This window comes from Aythya fuligula, chromosome 4, assembly GCF_009819795.1.
Source record: "Aythya fuligula isolate bAytFul2 chromosome 4, bAytFul2.pri, whole genome shotgun sequence".
In the NCBI taxonomy this organism is placed as follows: domain Eukaryota; kingdom Metazoa; phylum Chordata; class Aves; order Anseriformes; family Anatidae; genus Aythya; species Aythya fuligula.
Window position 1 is genome coordinate 12032564 of NC_045562.1, and position 20060 is coordinate 12052623.

The window sequence follows — 20060 nt, forward strand, 5'->3', positions numbered from 1 at the left end:
GAAAGGAGGGGGGAGGGGGGATGTCGAAACCAGCAAAGACTGCACAGAAGCACAGAGGAAAGAAAATTCTCTACTTCCCATCAGTAAGTGATGTTTGGCCATGTCCTAAGAAGCAGGGCCCTTTGCAGCCTACATCTCGACATTCTTGTCAATGAAGGTCTGCTGATGTAGCTGCCTCCAACTGACCCTGATTTGCACTTGCTGAGAATATGTCTGTTTTGGAAGTTGTTTTTTGTATTCCTTGATGTGATTCAATATTATTATTTTTTAAACTCACATAACATGATTTTTTCTGATGGAGACACAGAGCCCTCCATTCCAAATATGATTGTTTTTCATAGTTATTTTTTGCAGATCCCTTGGTTTCAAGCCTCAGACTTACCACAGATGTAGCACAGTGTCAGAGTGAGGAAGCGCAGCCTCCATGAAGTGGTCTGAACATCTCTACACCATGTTTACTCTGCAGTGTAGACATACACAGAAACTCCTGTTTGTTTCTTCTACTTTTACGTTCCTCAGGCTTGCACATTTCTGAGACATCCAGCACTATTTTGCTAAGGGACCACTTTAGTTTTGTAGGTGAGAAAATTGAGTCCCAGTTGTGATTTTTTTTCTGTATAAGAGAACCTGGCAGCATTATTCAGACTTGAAGGCTTGAATTTCTAGAAGTTGTTGTCCAACAGCTGCAACTGCTGACAAAATAGCAGCACGGTCAGTAAATTGTTGGTCATGGTATTGTCTACTTTATTGCTGTCTGCATTTTAGGAAGTTCAGCAACTGAATTTCCTAAACTCCACGTCTGCTGGGATAGCATGCTTCGTAGAACAGATGAAAGGAGTGGAAAACCAGGACTGTAGCTTGCTGGTCTGAAACCAGCTTGGGTTAAAAGTAACAAAGATTTATTGCATCGTGTGTGCTTCTTGCAGCCTTATTGAAATGTATTGATAGGCAGAGTGATTCCTAGTGGACAGGAGTCCGTGCTGCTAAAACAGTTACAGCTGGTGCTGATAGCCATTGATCCATCCGTTAATTTAGCACAGAGGTCAATACTGGATTAGGAGTGGAATCCAATGTTTCTTCTTCCCCTCCAAGAGGAAGTTTGGACAGATGACATGAGCACTGTGGAGATGCTCACATTACTGAAGCTCTTCATCTGTTGTCTGAAGAGAGAATTCACTCTGTTGCTACTCTTGCAATTATTTTCTGGAGTGAAAAATGAAGGAGGAGTGTGTGCAAAGAGAGAGCAATTTTTATGTGTCAGCTAAAACATTACTGCATACCAAGGATCAATGTAATTTATGGAGTTTTGTTTTGATTTGATGACCAAGAAAAATAACCAATAATATCTCAGAGAAGCAATTATTTAATTGAGCTAGGAAACTGATTTTGAGTAAGTATTGGCTTGTGTACATGGTGAATGAGGGCACAAATAATACTGCCCTTTTTTGAGCTATACAGTGCAGTGTATGCAAATGAAAGTGTTATGCAAGGGTGAAATGTCAAAAGAAATGTTTGTTTTCTTTCAACCAGTCCAATTTGCTTTTTAAAAAGCAGTGCTTGAGCTAAATTACAATAGTTAATTTTAGTTAAAATAGTTATTTTACATCATTTAGTCTTGTTTTGAGTTTTTCAAGAGGAGAGTGGGAAAAAATGTTAGGGTGGAGTGTTATGTTTAACGTAAAATTTGCATTTTACATCATTTCTATTTACAGTGTTTTGTAAAGTATTTGCTCTGTCAAAATGGAACTTGTTCACACAAAATTCTCATGAGCACATGCATATTCCTGATGGGTCTGAAATTTTTCTGTGTCCCTCCTCTGAGCTCTGCTAAACTTTGTTTGTGTGGTATGTAGATGTAAAGACTTGTAGAAGACCATCTGAAGTATTGAACTTCATGGAAAAGCCCTCCAAGATCATCTGGTCCAACCATCCCCCTACCACCACTGTCACCCACTAAACCATGTCCCCAAGCACCACGTCCAACCTTTCCTTGAGCACCCCCAGGGACGGTGACTCCACCACCTCCCTGGTCAACCCGTCCCAGTGCCTGACTGCTCTTTCTGAGAAGAAATGTCTCCTCATTGCCAACCAGAACCTCCCCTGGCACAACTTGAGGCCATTGCCTCTCCCAGGTCCCTTTTCTCTTCACAGCCTCCTAGCCACTCTGCCCCAAGCCTGTAGTGCTGCATGGGGTTGTTGTGGCCAAAGTGCAGGCCCTGACACTTGGCCTTGTTGAACCTCATCCCATTGGCCTCTGCCCATTGATCCAACCTTGTGGTGAATTTTCCAGAAATGTTAAATATTGAATATTTTAAAACAACAGGTTCCTACCTGCTACTGGAAGCTGAAGCTATGTTTTTTTGCCATGCGAGCAATATTTCTGATATGTTACAACAGTCGCAGCATACCTGAACTCATAGGTAGTGTCAAGAGAAAGGCTTAAAATGAAATGTATCATGGTTGTTGTGTTGAATTAAGCTATCTCTCAGACTGCTCGTTTCCTTTGGGAAGCTGTTGTGAACCCTTGAAAGATGTCTCATGAAGAAATTGATATTGCATCCTTTTTAAAAAAAATAATACCGAACTGTCTGAGCTAGTAAAGGCACACTGGTTTTAGCAATTCAGATTAGAAATTTTCTCTACAGTGCAGACTTCTCACATCATTTCTTAACAGCTTCCCAACATGAACTGTATCCAGCTGACACGGTAGCTATTAGTAACGGAAGGATAGATTTATTTATTTTAAGCTGGATTTTTGCTGGCATGTAATGCCCTGCTCCTGTTCTCCATTATGCATACTGCGGTCACACTGGCACTAAAATACCTGTGTGTCAGTCACTAGGGCTTGTTTCCACAAATACGTCTGCAATTTGAATATGTGGTTTTCCTGTGCCTTGGTACCTTTGTGTTTTCCTCTAAGTACACTGCTGTAAGGTCAAGGAGAACGCTTGAATGTAGAGTTTGAGGAATAAGTGCTGGTGTTCCTACCCTCGGCTTGATGTCAGTTTGTTGTGGTGGTGGCTGTGATTCATGATCATGTAGGAGCTGTCCACATGCCCTAAACGTTCTGCTTGGTGATCCATCCTCCTCCACGTGGATCTGAGTATGCAGCTCTGACTAATGTTGCTTCATTGTGTATTGCTGCCTTCAGAACATGCCTCTTCGTAACCTTATACATGCTCATATTTTGTAATCAAAGTTAAATAAAAACTTCTTCACATAGGGGAACCCAACTCATGTGCTCAGGAGTTGCTCTAAAAGCAGTCAGTCTTGCTCTTTATCTGAAAGCTCATCTGTTTTACAACTAGGGCATATATCTGAGATTTTGTGCTCTTTTGAGCACAAGACAAATATTTTCCTGTAAAATAGGCTATATCCTTCATGTTTTAAAAGTATTATTTGCATTGATCTCTGCAGCGACTTTTCGTGTTTACATTTGGTATGAACCACTTGAAAAAAAAGAGACTACCATGGTGTTACGTGTGAACAGCTTGTCTCACAAACTTGTTGGGCGTGAGGCAGAAATCATTACCAAAAAGCAGCACAGAACGTAAGTCCCCCCCACCTACATCGTTTTAATTCCTGCAGCTTCTCTCCCTGCCCAATTCCTTTGAAACTAGAATTTCAGAAATTTCTCCAAGTGAGTGAGGGAGCCTATGGACAATGAGCCCATGGGGAAACAACATCTGCATTTATTTAATAAAAATTGTTTTTAAAGTGTATGTGGCCCTACACAGAACACCAGTAGCAGGGCTTTGCATGAGTGCTTTTGATGCATAGAAGACTTTTTTTTTGTACGTTGGAGGCTTTAGCCCTTTCCTTCATGTCATAAAGGATTTCAGGTTTTGTATGCACTGCCCTGTCCATGTTTATGGATAAGGAGTAGCAGATGTAAGAAATCCACCTGTAAGGAAGTGTGCAGTGCAGAGCTGTGCACCAGCAGCCTTGGTCTGAAGCATCCCCTGCTCAAGACCCTGTGTGTGTGCATTTAGTGGAGAGGATTGAGCACAATGTCCCCTCAGATCCTGCCGTGGGACCTCTCTGGTAAGGGCTAACTCTCTGTTGGATGGAGGAACAGGTTCCTTCTCTTGCCTCCTCTGCTTCCTGCTCTGTATGTACAGTCAGCTTGATCAGCCTGTAAACTAAAGGCTGATTAAAGACAGAAAATGAATTATATGAAAACTAGGTGAGTTACCTCTCCTCTTACCAGGGGATCTCCAATCTGCTGTTGGTGAGTGGATTTGCCAACCCATGTTTCAGAGTTCGTCCTGTTCTCAACCTTTTTCAGGAAAAAATCTGCAGTTCAAAAGCAAATTAGTTTGCTTTCCGATTCTAAGTCAGTCAGTCTATGTTTTCACATGCTTTTACTTTGTAGTTATTACGCCCAGAAACTTTAACAGCAGTTGAGATTCTCTTGTAATGAAGTTGTCTCTAGGAGCTGGGGGGTTGAAGAAAAATGCCATGTATGTCAGAAATATTCACATGCTCCTATACCCTCTTTTATGTGTGATCCCAGATTACTTAATCAGTCAAGTATGCTCAAAGTGGATAGCACAAGAATCCCTCCCCTAAATTTGTAAAAGTAGAAATGACTTGGCTTCATTTCTATCCCTGGTGCTGCTTAATACCCTGCTTAGCCTAAGATGATATCTTCTGCGTAACATGTAAAACTGATTTATCTACTCGAAGTTGCTGTTACAAGATCTTAAATATTTTCTTAATTATTTTAGATATTTCAGTGAGTATCCCTTCTTGTGTTCTTCAGATATTATCAAAAGTATAGTCCATCATGTCCAGGAAGAGAACTTCCACACTGGACAACTGGAAGGAGAATGCTTACTCCATAGTCATTCTCCATGTATTGGTCTCTGTAAACCAGGAAATCTCATTTGTTAGGTCTTAACCAATGTGCTCTTCAGGAAACCTCCAAATTTATTAGCTGTGCTCTTTTTTATTCCTGAACTATTTCCCCTTGATGATTAGCTTCCCACAAGGGACAGCTTCTTGCCTTCTGCTATTATTCTCCTACTGTTTAGAGAAAACAAGTCGGATAGGCAGATTTGGAAAGAGCCATTTAATATTTTATGTGCCTTAACTAAATGCTTCAATCTGGATTTGGCTCTGTCTGCTCACAAGCATCCAGAAATTGCATAGCGATCATGTTTCTTCTGTTAGGAGTTTGAGAGTTGAGTCCTTCCCTTCCAAGAGCCTGCTGAAGGTAATGTTTGAGTTGAAATTTGGAGGTTCGGTCTGTGGACTGTATGCATTTGATTTCTGTATGTGGTTGACTGTAGTGAATGCTGTAGATGCCATTTCTATTCTTGGTGTCAATTCCCTCTTGAGAGGTACTTGATCTTGAGAGTTACTGAGAAGTAAATCATTCTGCTTTCTCATTGTTCTCTTTTGAACATGATATTGCAATACGTTGTGTCTTCCTCTGTTGTCAGACCTACCACTTACTTTTATCCTCGTTTCCCATCTCTGCACGTTGTCAGGCATCTGTCCCAGGGCCTGTCACCATCTTCCTTAAAACCATCAGTGAGGATTGTGTTAAAACCCTGTTGAGTGCCCAAGTGGGCTGTATCGGTTTGTTTATCTGCATGCAGACGCTTATTGACCACTTCAGAAAACTCCAGAGAGATCTATCAGGTAGAACTTCCATTAACAGTTTTTGTGTTGACTCTTTTTATCATGTCTATCCATCTGTCCACTAATTCTAGCTGTTACTATATTTTTTGTGGTACAGGTGCCAGTGTTGTTACAGGCTGTAGTTCCCCAAAAACTTTACAACTTTTTTTACAACTTTTTTACAACTTTATGTACCAAGACAATTTTAAGTGAAGGTTGTGTGCCACTAGTAATTCACCCATTTAATTCTTCAGTGCTCTCCTGGGTGAATGCAGTCCCATCCGAGCAATTTGTTGATTTTTTTTTTCATCATGGGTATTGTTACCTCTTTTATCCTTAATTCAGTTTCAGATCAATCCTTTTCCAAGCTTCACCATGCTCCCAAATACGCACTTGCTTACTCACCAGGGCTCTGGTGTGACAGTCGCCTATGTTTCTTCTAAGACATATGCCATGCAGAATTCCTTTAGTTCCTCCACAATAACCTGCCTGTAGGATCTCTCATTTCTCAGCCTAGTATCATCTTGCCCCCACCGGACTGTCTGGAGGTTTTTGTGCTTCTGGTGGGTCGGAAGAAGTTTTTTTCGAAGAAGAATTCAAACTAACAATAGTTTGAATTCCTTTCACTAGTTGTTGCTCAAATCATCTTTGCCTGCCTAATTGTATTTTTACCTATAATCTGCTGGATTTTGTGATCCTTCTGATTTTTCTTTAGCTTCTGAATTCAGCTTTTTGAATAATGCCTTCTTAATTCTAGTAATCTCTTTTGATTTGCTGTTTAATCACACTGGCTTCTTTCGCTTTGTCAAGCACTTCCCAACAGAAGCTGCATTAGCACCGTTTCTGGTATGGTTTCTGTGAGTGGTCTTCTTGCTGTTTGTAAAGACTTGATTCTCTTAGTGATGGCTTTTAGTTGATATTTACCAAACTTCCTAATTTTTCATAGCTTCCCTTTCTGAAGGTTAGTGTGGTCATGCTCCATTATTTTTATCAATCCTTTCCCCTGTATGATGGCTGTCCTAGCCATCTGAGTGAAACAGCCACCTTGGTAAAGCAGTCACTGATAACCTGCAAACATTTCATCTCTGTTGCATATTTATGTGTGATACTGGCCTGATCTACATGGCACTAATTGAAGTTACCCGAAGCCCTTGTGTTGGCTGCTCTTGCTGCCTCACTGTTTTCTCTCAGCACATCAGTTCTCAGTAGCTAATACAACCCCATCACTGACTTCACAGGTTAAATGGATTTAGAGTGATGGGTTTAATGCTAAATGAACAGAACTTCAAACACGGACGTGCAAGGAGAGTTGTATTTACACAGTGGTTTTAGAAATGGTTATGTCAGTTGATGAAGCAGGTAGGAGATGAACAATAAAAGGGAAGAAATATGCCAAAATAAGGCACTGTAATTTATGGGGAATGTGTCAGTGATGGACAAGAAAATTGAGGTTATTTGCTTAGTCTCCTCTAATTAATGTAATGTACTTCTACTTATAAAAGATACTTCTTACAGATGGAATTCTTTCGAATATTCTATTTCTAATAGCCATAACTTCTCAATTTCAAAGCATATTAGGAAGTACAAGATATTCTCTTTTTTCTGTATTTTGGAAGGCTGTATTAGTTCTGCAAAGGAAAAATGAAATCTACTTGACTGGATTATAAAAACTTGTGAATAATCACTAATGCAAAAAAAAAGAACATTTTTTGTACCTAATTTTGTGAATTATTTTAGACTTCTTATTTTAATTTGATTCCAAAATGTGAGGGTTTTTTTCAAACTCTGAGAAGTGGAAGTGAAATGCAATTAACTTGCATGTATTGTTCTTAACAGAGTTTGTTCTCGCCCCACATTCAATAAAGATGAGCAAAGTGCTGGCTTGAATGTCATGTTAGCAGAGAGAGCAGTCAAGGTAACATTCAGAGAGTTTTTTCTTTCTTAGTAATCCAGAAAATATTTTAAACTTAAGGCTAAAATGTTTGTAATCACAAGGTGGAAGAGGGTGGATGGGGGAAAGGTGTTTTTGGTTTCTTTCCTGTGTTTCTCACTTCTCTAGCTTGTTAGTGATAGGCAATAAATTTCTCTGATCTCCCTACCCTGAGTCTGTTTTGCCCGTCATGATGATCTCCCCATCCTTATCTCAGCCCTTGAGCCCTTTTCATCATATTTTCTCCCCCTTTCTATTTGAGGAGGTGGAGTGAGAGAGCGGTTGTGGTGGAGCTTGGCTGCCCACCCAAGTAAAACCAGCGGAAGACTGAGGCTGTGAACTGTGCTGACTGGCACTGGGAGACTTCCAAAATCTCCGCAGAAACTTGGCTCTCCTTGCCCTGTAACTCAGGCCAGAAGTAATAGCACCTGTTCTTCCCTGTGCACTAAACTTAAATCACATCTTCCAGGGTGTGATTTACAAGAAAGTTCCAGCTGTTGCCATGACAGAATTCTTCATGCCTTTGTGTTTGGTCCACCAACCCGGATGAGTTTGTTCCCTAGCTGCTCCTTCGAGTACTAGATGTCTGAATAATCTCTAAAGACTCCAGTCAGTAACATTGCAGGGGCAGTTTCTTTTTATCTCTACCTTGGCAGTAGCCAGTCACGCCTCAGCACATCACCTCAGAGTTATCCCTTTTTGACTTACATTTCTAACAGATTCTATATGATGAAAAGAAGCAACAAAAATGGCCATCCTGGATACAGTGATGCTTTAAGTAATTCCCAGGCAGAATTCTGCCATGTCTTTGGGAGTTTACATCTCTCTTCAGCCTTAAATAACATTAGCAGTGTTCCTTTAGGAGAAGAGAGTGGTTCTTTACTGTTGTTTCATCCTTCTGTAGCTCAGCAAGCCACTATTTCCTCAGCTACCAGCATCTACCACAGAAGAAAAAAATGTATGCTGTATGCTCCTCTACTTCTGGGATAATCCGTTGCAAAATCCTCTCTGCATGTTTTGCTGTTTTTTGTCACTGGGTGCTGCCAGAGATATATGCTGAGCTTCTGGATCTGGGAAAACTGCAAATGCTGATTCACTGTAGATGCTTCTGAATTTATTTTTTGTAATGCAGTTCCGTTCCCAGCTAAACCTTCATTTGCATGTAGAAACAGAACAGATTCTCCTAAGGAACAGTTTTCTGAGAATGCTGCGGGTTTATGATGAATGTTGCTCAGCTTTTCTGACACATCCTGGTTTAGCAAATGCATGGTTGGTTCAGATACATGGAAATACAGGACAGTTTCAGGAGCTGCGGGCTTTTGCTTTTTAATTCTTATTCATGATGATATGAGGATCACTAGTGCACCTTTTATGGGACCTGCTGTTTGTGAAACCAGATGATCAGAGGTCGGGGTGGTAGATCCCATGCAAAGATTTAAGTGTTTTTCCCAGCCCTTTACCATTACCCGCTTGCTCTCTGCTTTTAGGTCAGATCTTTGAATGCTCACTCTGAAAGTAGTGGCACCAGCTTAGTATGGAGGTGTTAGGGAAGATTCTTAATTAAACTTTGGGAAGCTGAGATCCATGTCTTTATGGCTACTTGTGGATCTGAGTAAGCTTTTAAGTTCATTCTGAACATGATTGCTGCCTTGTGTCTCATGCTATCTCATTTTCTTCTGGCCTCTCATTTAGTCCTGGTATCTTTCGTGTAGGTAATGATGCTCTTTGAGGTTTGATTTTGATTGTTTTTCTCTGAAGTAATACCTCGCTTGCCTCAACTTCCAGCCTTCTCTTTGGTGGTGCTGTTTCAATGCTAGCTGGAGTTCCTTACCAGTGAGGTGAAAGCATCCATTTCTTCTTTCTGTCGACCTCTAAGAGGCAGAGAAACTCTTGTTATTTCTTGTGTTTACCCCTGTGCACTATGACGCTTCTCATCTTTTCGGTTCTTCTCAGCCCCAGGAATCTGTGATTGAAAAAGCTCTTAAATATGCCCCTTACTTGTCAGTACTTTTCCAAACCTGCAGTACAACAGTGCCTCCATGTTACTGCATAGAACTAATGCCAAGTCTTGTCACAAAGCCACAAAGTTCAGAGATACGGACAGAAACTTGTTGTATTGTCCCTCCAAGGTCAGATCTACTACAGAAACATTTAGGAATTGGTAGTTTGGAGGTTACAGCCCTCTGAGAAGGAACATAGTTAAATAGGAGCATACTTAAATACTCACTAGAGATTAATAAAAAATATTTCTGTTGCACTTTTGTTGCGTGTTATTTCTTAATCCACTTTATCAATACTTACGTGGCCTGGAAGTGTCCAGCACTAATCTGAAAATAACATTCCGGAGTATGTAGAGGAATGTTTTCTGAATCTGTGATCCACAAAGCAGTGCTTTGTAGCTGATACGCACTGTACAAGGCATGCCATTCATCATACCTGTCCTCCTCTGGGCTTTGTACCCCAGCCCAAGTGGTACATACCTGAATACGTTTCTGAAGGTATTGTTTCAGAAAATAAGCTCTTTATAATGTGGACGTCTTTCTTTGTTCTTCCTCTGTCGGCTCAAAGTGGTGGATCACTGTTTTTCAAAGAGAAAATTAGATGCCAGAAAGGGAGAGTTAAATTAAGATAGTATGGGACTTGCAGGTTCTGAACTGATGAGCCATTCAGTTCATTTTCGTGTGGTCTTGTACAATTTTCAACATAATGGTATTCTGAATTTTACTCTATGAAATCCGTTCTGTTCAACAGTCTAGTACTAGTGTTTGTGTTGTGAAGATGAAGCAGTTAAATTACCACTGGAAACACAGTTGAGTGAGAAATGTCTTCCTTAATCCTTTAAAAAAAAAAAAAAAAAAAAAAAACAACCATAAAAGTAGTTTAATTTCTTCATTTTTGTGCTTTCTTATCTCCAGAGTTTAAACTCATTGTAGCTAGCTTATCTGTAGTTGGCAGGCTGACATAACTTGTTTTCCCAGAGCAGCATCTCTATGTATGTCCTTAAGGACTTAACTGTCAGCCACGACGTTGAGGAACATGGTACCACCGTAAAACGACCAGGGAAGCTGCACAATTTGACACGTTGGATGGCTGAAGCTCACATGCCACGTGGCTGGTAAACAGAAGCACACATCCTTCCTTGCTCAACAAGAGCATCGTTCTCTTGCTGAGGTTAAGGACTTTTTATTCCCATAGTACCTAGTGTGGAAGAGCGTTTTAACATAAATATTAAATAGTTGTTTCAAAATACGTGTTTGTAGAAGGGAGGGACTTGTTTGTATGTGATAATAATTCCAGTTTCCATGCCACACAAACAAACATCAGTGAGATATTTTCACAAGAAAGCTTACAACCAAGCCTGAAAATGAAAGGCTAAGATGATGTGTTGGGTTAACGTGGCAAGGGTTTGGTAGCAGGGGGCTGCTGGGGTGGCCTCAGTGAGAAAAGCCCCGAAGCTGCCCCATGTTAGATAAAGGCCAGTTTCAGATAAGGGACCTGCTGCTGCCCAGAGCCGAGCCAGTGAGTGGTGAAGTTTGTGCCTCTGTGGGAGCAGATCTAAGAAAGAGGGGGAAAAAGCAGTGGTGGTGTAGTCCAGCTGCATAAAATGACTGCAGATGGGCACACTGTGCAATATTAAAATGGAGGACATACTTTGCAAGGGGGTATCTAAGCAGGGAGGGAAAACCCCGATCATTGCCATCCTGGAAAAGCTCAGGAACGTCTCTTCTAGAGTGTGATGTTGTTGCAACTTGTTTTCTCATCCCATTAATCAGATTGTAAATTAGTGACAGGCGGTATTTCGCTTGCATCCAGAATATGTTCCTGATGCACACCCGTGATTGATGCAGTTCATTTCAGAGAAGTCTCTGAGATACTAGCATGAAGCAGATGCCGACTGTGGTGACTTTAAAGAAAGGATGCATGGTAAATTCTAACCCAGCGAAGAGAGAGACTTGTTTGCCTGCCACGAAGGTTTTTGCTTAAGTGTGCCTGATTCAGGCAGTCATCCTGCCAGGCCTCGGGGCATCTTTCAGAGCAGTCAGCTTTATGCAGACTGTGAAACAAAGGTGCAGCCTGCGATTAGAAACCTTTCTACCCATCTCCCAGTTCAGAGGAGGTGAAGCACCATTTTGAGGGAGCTCGTAAGACAAACTGCAAAAGCTAGAAATATTATTTGTATTGCTACTCTTCTCTGCTGGCCACGCAGTCTGATCTGAATAGCGGCGTTGTGTTTGATAGAAGTGAAATGGGGATTTGCTACACGCCTGCCTTTTCCAAGTTACTAAACCTGAAGGTAGATTAGAGACAAGGTAAGAAAGTCCTATAAAGCTTATGGTGATCACTATTTGATTCCTCCTTCCCCCTCTTCTCTTTTTTTTTTGGATGCCTTTCATCAGGAGGGTGTTATAAAAGAGTTGTCAGTAAACACATGGTTGTCCTTAGGTATCTAATCGGAGGGTATATCACCAAAGTTATGCTTGTTTGTCTGTCCAGAACCACCCTTACTGGTGAACACCCATTTGGGGACCTTCTGAACATGGGTACAGCCATTATATGCCAAGAGCAGAGCTGGTCTTGGGGACATCTGATAGATGGTATTGCCTTTTTATAGTGAAAACGCTTTTCTCATAGAAGATGAAATTAAGCGATGATAATTTTAAATCACTCCATCTTATTGGAAATCAGATGCAGGGCGAGACGTATGTAAGCAGATTCTTGTTTGTTGATTTTAATAGCCTTCAGGATGACAACTTGGGAATGAGAGGAACACACTAATTAAGATTGTTATCAGGTAACGTAATGTAGAGATTCCAGTGGCAGAGAGCAGGAACAGGCATTATGAGCTCTTACAGCAGCTCTGGCAGCTGTTATTGAACAAGCAGGTAATACATGATGTAAGAACCTTACGTAAAATCCTTCAGCTTTAAGTTACCCATAAAATTGGCAATCCAAAATTACTCTGAAGCTGAAAATGCGTGTTTTGTTCTGAGGCTGTGGGCACGTTGCCATCTCTAAGAGCTCCTGAAGACTCCTTAGCATGACAGGTAGGGATATGGGTGGCTTAGAGCCAGCGCTCCCAGGTTGCCTGCGGATGATTTGTTGAAACCAACGTCCTGATTGTAGTAGAAATAACTCAGCAGCCTGCAGATCTGACAGTCACTTGGTGTCCCTTTTGTTTGATACAGGGGGGACAACAAGTCCAAAGGCAGCTGACCTTGAACATAAGGCCCTTAAATCGGCTGTTGGCAACAAAACGGTGTGAAAACACCGAAGGCTCAATGAGAATAGCAAACTGTTGTATGTACGTTGCTCAAATCTAAAAGTGCCTTTACAACACGTGTTCAAAAAGCCTGCAGGGAAAAAAAAAAAAAAAAAAAAAAAAAAAAAAAGCTTTAATATAAGTTGTAGGTATACAGGCTGACTGTGTTTGCTATTTTGCGTACAGGGATCTTATTTGAAATGCACAGTACCTGCACTCAATTACAGATGCCATAAAAAATTCAAATAATGTGAGCATCTTACATGAGAGTCTTATTTTGCTTGATAAAAGTAGATTTGCTCTCTTTTTAATTACAAGACAATGTGATTGGCTTGGTAATTGTGAACATGAGTCTTAGAAGGTAAATGCCCGCTAGGGATTCTTGTTGGGAAGTCTCTTGCCAAGCACTGCAAGGCATGGGAGGAGGGGTTAATTGATAGCTCAATTAAATCTCTTTCCTTAATATTAAATGATTGGGTTGATACACCTTACAGGGGCAGTATACAGTAATACTGGTAGTGATAACTAGTTCCTACTTTTCTAGTGCTCTAGAAAAAGTGCACTGCTTTTAAACAGCAGTCTCTTTATGAACGTCATTCACTTTTGGGGTGGGGAGGACGAGTGATCCCCGTCTGATGCCTAGTTCACATAGCATGATGGTAGGTTTTAGGTACTCAATTCCCGTGGTTAAATAAGCAAGCTGGTAGCACTGGATTCGTATTTTAAATTACTAAATCTTTATTAAACATAATATATATTAAATGTGATATCAATGAATGTTCTTTCTCATGAGAAAGGAAAAGTCCTTAAAAATGACTAAGGTAGGTGCATCCTCCTTCCTGAAGCCTATGGAAGTGCAACGTTTTTACGAGCCTGCAAACCAACCTAAAGAGCAACTGTCAAGAGAGGCTTGTGGATTTTGATCTGCTAGACCTGACTACAGCGCTGACTTCAACAGTGTTTCTTAAATTGACTGGAAGAGATTTCAGCCCCACCTCCGGTTAAGAGTGAAGGGAGTGGTAGTTAGCTCTTTGTTGTAGAGGCGGCTGCAGCATGGCACACGGCTTCATGGAAGGCAAGCAAGCCAAACACCAGGAGTTTGGCTGCAGCTAAATCATTCCTGGTGTGCTGGGGGAGACATGGTTTATTGATGAGACCGTGGTGCCTGTGTGACGTTGCTCGGGGAGAAGGAAGTAGCTTGCGTTTCGGAAAGGCAGGGGTGTAAGCTGTCAGAAGATTTGGGATGTCATTGCTTTGCTTTGCTTGCGTTGTTAGTCTTACAGCTACAAGCTAAAAATGTTCTGGTGTTTTTCTCTAAGGAAGTTATTTTGCAAAAGTAGGTCTAATGATCCTAGAAATACAAAATGCACGCTTCCAGCTTCAGTCATGTTTTATCTTTAAATTTTAATCACTCAACAAGATACCGGGGCTGACGCATCCTCATTGAGAACATCCTTGTTAATAACGCTCAATACGAGTAACGCAGCATCTTGCAGGTCTGCCAGCGTTGTTTCAGAAGTAGTGTGCAGATAAGACTGGATGCAGCTACTTTAATCCTGGTGAAGTTAAAAGATCCTGCAGTGGTCTGCATCTCGTTCCAAGATTTAGCATTTTCTCTGGTTTCTTTTGGCAATCAGACCTTTCAAGAGACTGACTTCTCAGCAGTCCATTTCAGATCGTTTTCAGATTTTCTGAGTTATTAATTCAGTTGACAAACCAGACTTAGTAGCCAAACCAAGGCAATTGTCAAAATAAATAACACCTGAAGTATTTTTCTAATGTCGACAGTGGCGTAACCTTTATCCACGTTTTCATTGGTATTTATGATGTGCAGGAGCCAGCTGTTTTATAACAGGGGCAGATTTGAAAGAATTTAATACCTTTTGGACCATCCCAAATTGTTAATGCAGTAATAGAAGCCTTTCTGGAAGAGAATAATAGATCCTAACAAATACAAATTGACTTAAAGATTTGGCTAGTTTGGCTGGGGGTGGCTTTTTAAACTGTGGAGACACTTCAAAGAGGTGAAGAACGTTAGAGCTGCTTATTCTGATGTCCATTTGTAGCAAGCAGAGGGTGTGGGCAATTCGGAAGGGGGGTCTCATAGGAAATCGCAGACCTGCTTTCTCAAATAAGCTGAGTTACCTGGACATCTTTCTTGGAGACACCCTGTGCAGTCCTTGCTGACAGTGCAGCCCGTGTCATCGCTTTGCACGCAGGACAGCTGGTAGGTGCCCACGTAGGTAGTGTTTCTGGGGCAAAGTAGCTCCAGACTATAATAATAAACTGGGTGTTGAGACTCCAGTGAAACATGATTCAGTCTATTCCTAGTAATGGCCTTAATAAATGGGTATTAATTTCTGGAAATCTATTCCATTTATGAATATATAACACTTACTGCTTACAGATGAGACTGTTTGTCTTGATTATTTTTTTTTAACCTTAATAATAGCAAGAATGTGATGTCTCACCTGCAGTACTGTATAATGAGGTCCTAATGACTGCAGTAAAGCTGTACTTGGCTTGATACTGTGAGGTACATAAGTCTTGCTGTGTGTTCAAGCTTTTTTAGGTACGGGGTTTTACTGGGATAGCAGCGCATGGTTTGTTGTGTGGCACAGAATAAATAGCAACACAGATCCCTTGAAACTCCTCTGCTTCTCAGCCCTGGGAAGGAGCAAACTATCAGCCATTCATGGAAGAAATAAGTTCCTTCAGAGGGAGACAGCACACAAAATTTTCTTCGTTATAAATATATAATTTTCTTCGTTTTTAAAATAACTGAACTTTGAGGGGAAATTTCCTTGTCATTTTTATTACTGTTGCTAATACTAATTAGCTATGGAGAAAGGCGCTATTTATTATTCTTTTGTCACTAGGTCTGCCATTAGGGCATTACCGCTGAGGATGTGTTCTGCAGGAAACTGCAAACTGCATGCAGTTTGCTCTGTGTGTGTCTTATTATGGCATAGCACAGAACACCAACAATGTACCAACACTTGCGTGGTGCAGAGCTGAAGACAAACATTCCTGCTAGGGCGTAAGGGCATTAGTTTTGTTCTGCAGTCTGATTCTTGTGCGCTTACTGCAACAAGACTTGCATACAGGCGGTTTTGTAACCTGTGAGGATGCAGCCTGAACTGCATAAATTTGTTTGTGAAACTGTTTGAAAAAAATGTATAAATAACTTATAGCATTGAAAAATAATAGAAACCAAACACATAGGATTAAAGAAAAAAAAAAAAAAAAGCAAAGCTGGGCAGTCATTTTAAATAACTTCATCTGGTAAATTTGCTATTGTCTTAAGCAATCCATAGATTCTTCCCCACCTCCAGGAAGGGGTTTGGTTTGACAACAGGAGGAGTGTGCGTGTGCTTTGTATTTCTTGACATGGCTAATTGCAAAAGGAAAGTGTAACCAACCCTGATCAAATATGTAAGAGAAACAGAATATGAAATGGTAGGAAGTGAAGTGCAGAAATATTTGTGTCTCCCATTCTTCATCTTGTTTTGTTTTCCTTTGCAGTCGACGCCTTTACACCTAGCAGCAGGCTACAACAGAGTACGAATAGTCCAACTGCTGCTTCAGCACGGTGCAGATGTTCATGCAAAGGACAAAGGGTATGTAAAATGAATTGATTTATTATCTGTTTGCAGCACTGCTTTTCTGTTAATCAAGATGAGAAATTATTTCTTTGCTCGATGTTGCAGCATAATCTCAAATAGTTGGTTAAGAATGTGACATCTGCATCAATAATATGAATGTGTTTAATGATAAGTAAACTTTTGTTACAGTCCCAGTAACAGCTTAATCATGACTGCACTTGTTTTAAGTTTTCTTCTACACCTTTAATTTTTTTCCAATCCTTTCGTTGTTTCCATGCACAGTCTTCCCTGTGAAATCATGGAATTCCACCATTATTTTAGGAGAGGGGGTAGGGAAAAGATGCATGAGGTTAATGAAAAGTGCATTGTAAAATTTCTCTATAATCTTGTTACCTTAGTGCATGTGTATGGATGTAATTGCAATAACATCAAGCTCAGAGGCTCACAACTAGAGGCCCTTGGAGACCTGCCTTGATTGACATAGCCAAAAAAAAAAAAAAAGATATAGTAGAAGCTAAACTATTGCATTTTTTTGCAGCCAGCACGTTAGTTAAGTAGATTACAACAAAAATTGTGCAGCATTCAGAAATCTCAAACTATGTGTTACACATTGTTAGCTGCACATTTCTGTATTCTAAGGTGAATTCTTAAAATGGTCTCATAGGAAAGCTTCTAACCTTGTAGACATCGGGCTCCTGGTTAAAGATATGCATATCAGAGTTTATAGAGGTGAGATATTAATGGCAGTGCTCTCTAGCCATCAACAGACTTGAGGCTTTTCCTTTTCTAGTTTTCTAGTTTTAAAGGATATTTTAAATTAAGATCTTAGCTTTTTTTTTTTTCCTTTTTTTTTTTTCCCCAAACCAGTCAGTGATAAGCATACTTAAACTCTTGAAGACTGAAGTACTGATTGTAGCACTGTTGACTGTACATTCACCCTTAGTGGCTTTTTTTGATCAGAATTGTGACATACATCATAACACATTACGTAAGTCACAAAACCACAGCAAAGCTGCATGGAATACAATCCAAAATTGTTCAGCGAGTTTTAGGCATTTCACACGTTAAGAAATCTAAGTGTCACTTGGTAGAAAATTCCAGTGTAGGTGTTTTAATGTGGTTGGAATGATCTACTTGGAAAGTATTGCTGTGTGAAAAATAGGTAGAGCTCAAGTAGGGGAGAGGAATAAAGGGAAAGAAAAGAAAAACTGTACACGTACTTTGTATTGAACGTGTAAACAATTCAAACACTCTAAGGTTTGTGTAACAGCCCAGTGAGCTCGCTCTTTCTCCTTTTCAGTGGCATCACATGATTTGGTGTTTTTTTCTTTTTTTTTTTTTTTTGGTTGTTGGTTTGGTTTGGTTTAGCTCATTTTTTTGCTTTCAAAATTTATAAGTAAGCAAATTAGTCTAGTACGCGCTTTTCCACTGCTCTTTTTGCTAATTTTGCCATTCTGGGGAACATACACAACATTTTTCATAAATGGTGGAGGGTTAATTATTGTTTTCAGTGTATTAAACATTCTGATTTTTTAAGCCGTAACTAGCCTAGCTCATTTGGCTTGAATTAAAATTATTTAGTTCTCTGTAATAATTGTCCCCTTTGCATCTTCGTTTCAAGTATGTGTCTCTTTTATTATATATCTTGTGCTTGTAACGTCATCCTTGTCATTTTCTTCACTAGTATCATTTTTGAGTATGACCTCCTGCAGTGTAACTATAAAAAATACATAGATCATCTTATAATTTGACTGGAAAAAATGCAGTGAAATCAGGTCATCGCACAGTTTGGAGCAGCAATTTGTCTGCTGTCTACAGATATTTGTACATTTTCATAATATACCCAGGAGTTAGGTTAGTATTATCTGAAGGGTTCTGACTTCCACACAGCATTTTATATAAACAGGAGTGCACATTTAGGCAGAAATAGAGCACTGACTTCCACTAAGCAAATTGAATGTGGAATGGGAGTTTTTCCCCCCTTAGTGGCTTCAAGAAAGATCATTTCAAAGGCAATTAATGCTAATCTTATTGCTAGATTAAACATCTGTGGCCTGCTAGGAAAAAATGCTTTAATGCGACTCACAAATAATGTGTTGTTTGGGAATGCAAGATTTTTCTGGTAGTTTTTGAATCTTAATTTTTAAAGATGTTAATGATTAGGTTTTCTTTTGTTTTCTGTTCACCTCCCAGTAAAGCAAAAATAATCAGCAATGCTGCTTGAATAAATTTGTCACTTGCCTTCTTTCATACAGTGGTCTTGTGCCTCTTCACAATGCATGCTCATATGGACACTACGAGGTTACAGAGCTGCTACTTAAGGTAAGCAGAAGGATGGAAAGTAATTACTTTAAATTCAGATGTGTTAGGTGGACTGTTCATACCAGAGTTGAAAAGGAAGACTCTTTTCTTTAGTATCAGATTTCAAACATCCTGTATGTAATTTCAGAAGCCTACGACTTCAGATCGATGTGTTATTTCCCTACCTAATTTCTTTAGAGAGATAGAAGAGTTTCTTTTTTTTTTTTTTTTTTTTTTTTAATTTATTCCCCCCCCCCCGGAAAAATCCGCTGTACTTAAAAATTAGTTGGTATAGAAATTCTCATTTTGTTGAGGATTCATGTTTCTTTTTTTTTTTTTAAATACGTATAGGTATTTTTATAATTCTTTTTTGTGTGTGCATTCATATGTGAAAGAACAAAACTGGTTTTTATAATGAAATGACGATTCATGTGCTTTTTTGTTGTTGTTGAGGGTGATTTCCTACTAATAAAAGGCTTTTTTTTTCCTGTTCTAGCATGGTGCCTGTGTTAATGCTATGGACCTCTGGCAATTCACACCCTTGCATGAGGCTGCTTCCAAGAACCGTGTAGAAGTCTGTTCCCTCTTGCTGAGTCATGGTGCGGATCCCACATTAGTCAACTGCCACGGCAAGAGTGCAGTCGACATGGCTCCAACACCTGAACTGAGGGAGAGGCTGACCTGTGAGTGTTTTCAGACTTAAAAGACTTAGGCCATTCATGATGATGTCTACTTTTTTTTTTTCAGATTTAAAATGTGTAAGGCAAGGAGGCGCTGCTGAATCAGTAACTGTGGCTGATTTTTATGCTAAAAGTCTAATCAAGTCACATAGGAGCCTCTACGTGAACAGGCTTATAGGAATCTGTGAACAGTTAGAGTGACTTCTAGGAGACATATAGCTTTGATGTGCAAGATTGAAGAGATGGAAATTCCAGCACCATTTTTTTGTAGTGTTTGCAATCCTAATGCTGTGTACAAAAAAAATGCTTCAGATCCAATTGAAATTTGTCTGCCTTTATTTGCCCTCTTTTGGGGGTTTGTTTTCTCGTTGTTATAAACTGTAAAGATAATTCAATGAGACAAGTACAGAAACAAAACATAATGAAGTTGCAGAAAACGTCTTCCCAAAGTATAAATTCTGAACTCGATTATACATCGCTTCAATTGTATGCTTTTGGTTTTGTCTGTTGAATATAGCAGAATCCCCTGGCAGACTAAGAATGTGATCTTGCACTGCTCAAAATCACAGGTTGTTGTTTGGCACTATTCTGTGAAGGTGGTAACACAGAAATGAAAACGTGCAGCAGAAAGCTTTCCTCTAGGACAGAAGAGGAAG

General features: G+C 40.0%; 1 protein-coding gene across 1 annotated transcript in view; it reads left to right on the forward strand.

Moving 5' to 3' along the window:
• Positions 1 to 20060, forward strand: part of TNKS (tankyrase) — a 97897-nt gene that overhangs the window by 51707 nt on the left and 26130 nt on the right. Inside the window, exons 6-8 of the mRNA XM_032187242.1 lie at positions 16344 to 16438; positions 18679 to 18745; positions 19221 to 19407. Of these exons, the coding sequence (XP_032043133.1) occupies positions 16344 to 16438; positions 18679 to 18745; positions 19221 to 19407 (349 nt within the window). The remainder of the gene's footprint in view (positions 1 to 16343; positions 16439 to 18678; positions 18746 to 19220; positions 19408 to 20060) is intronic.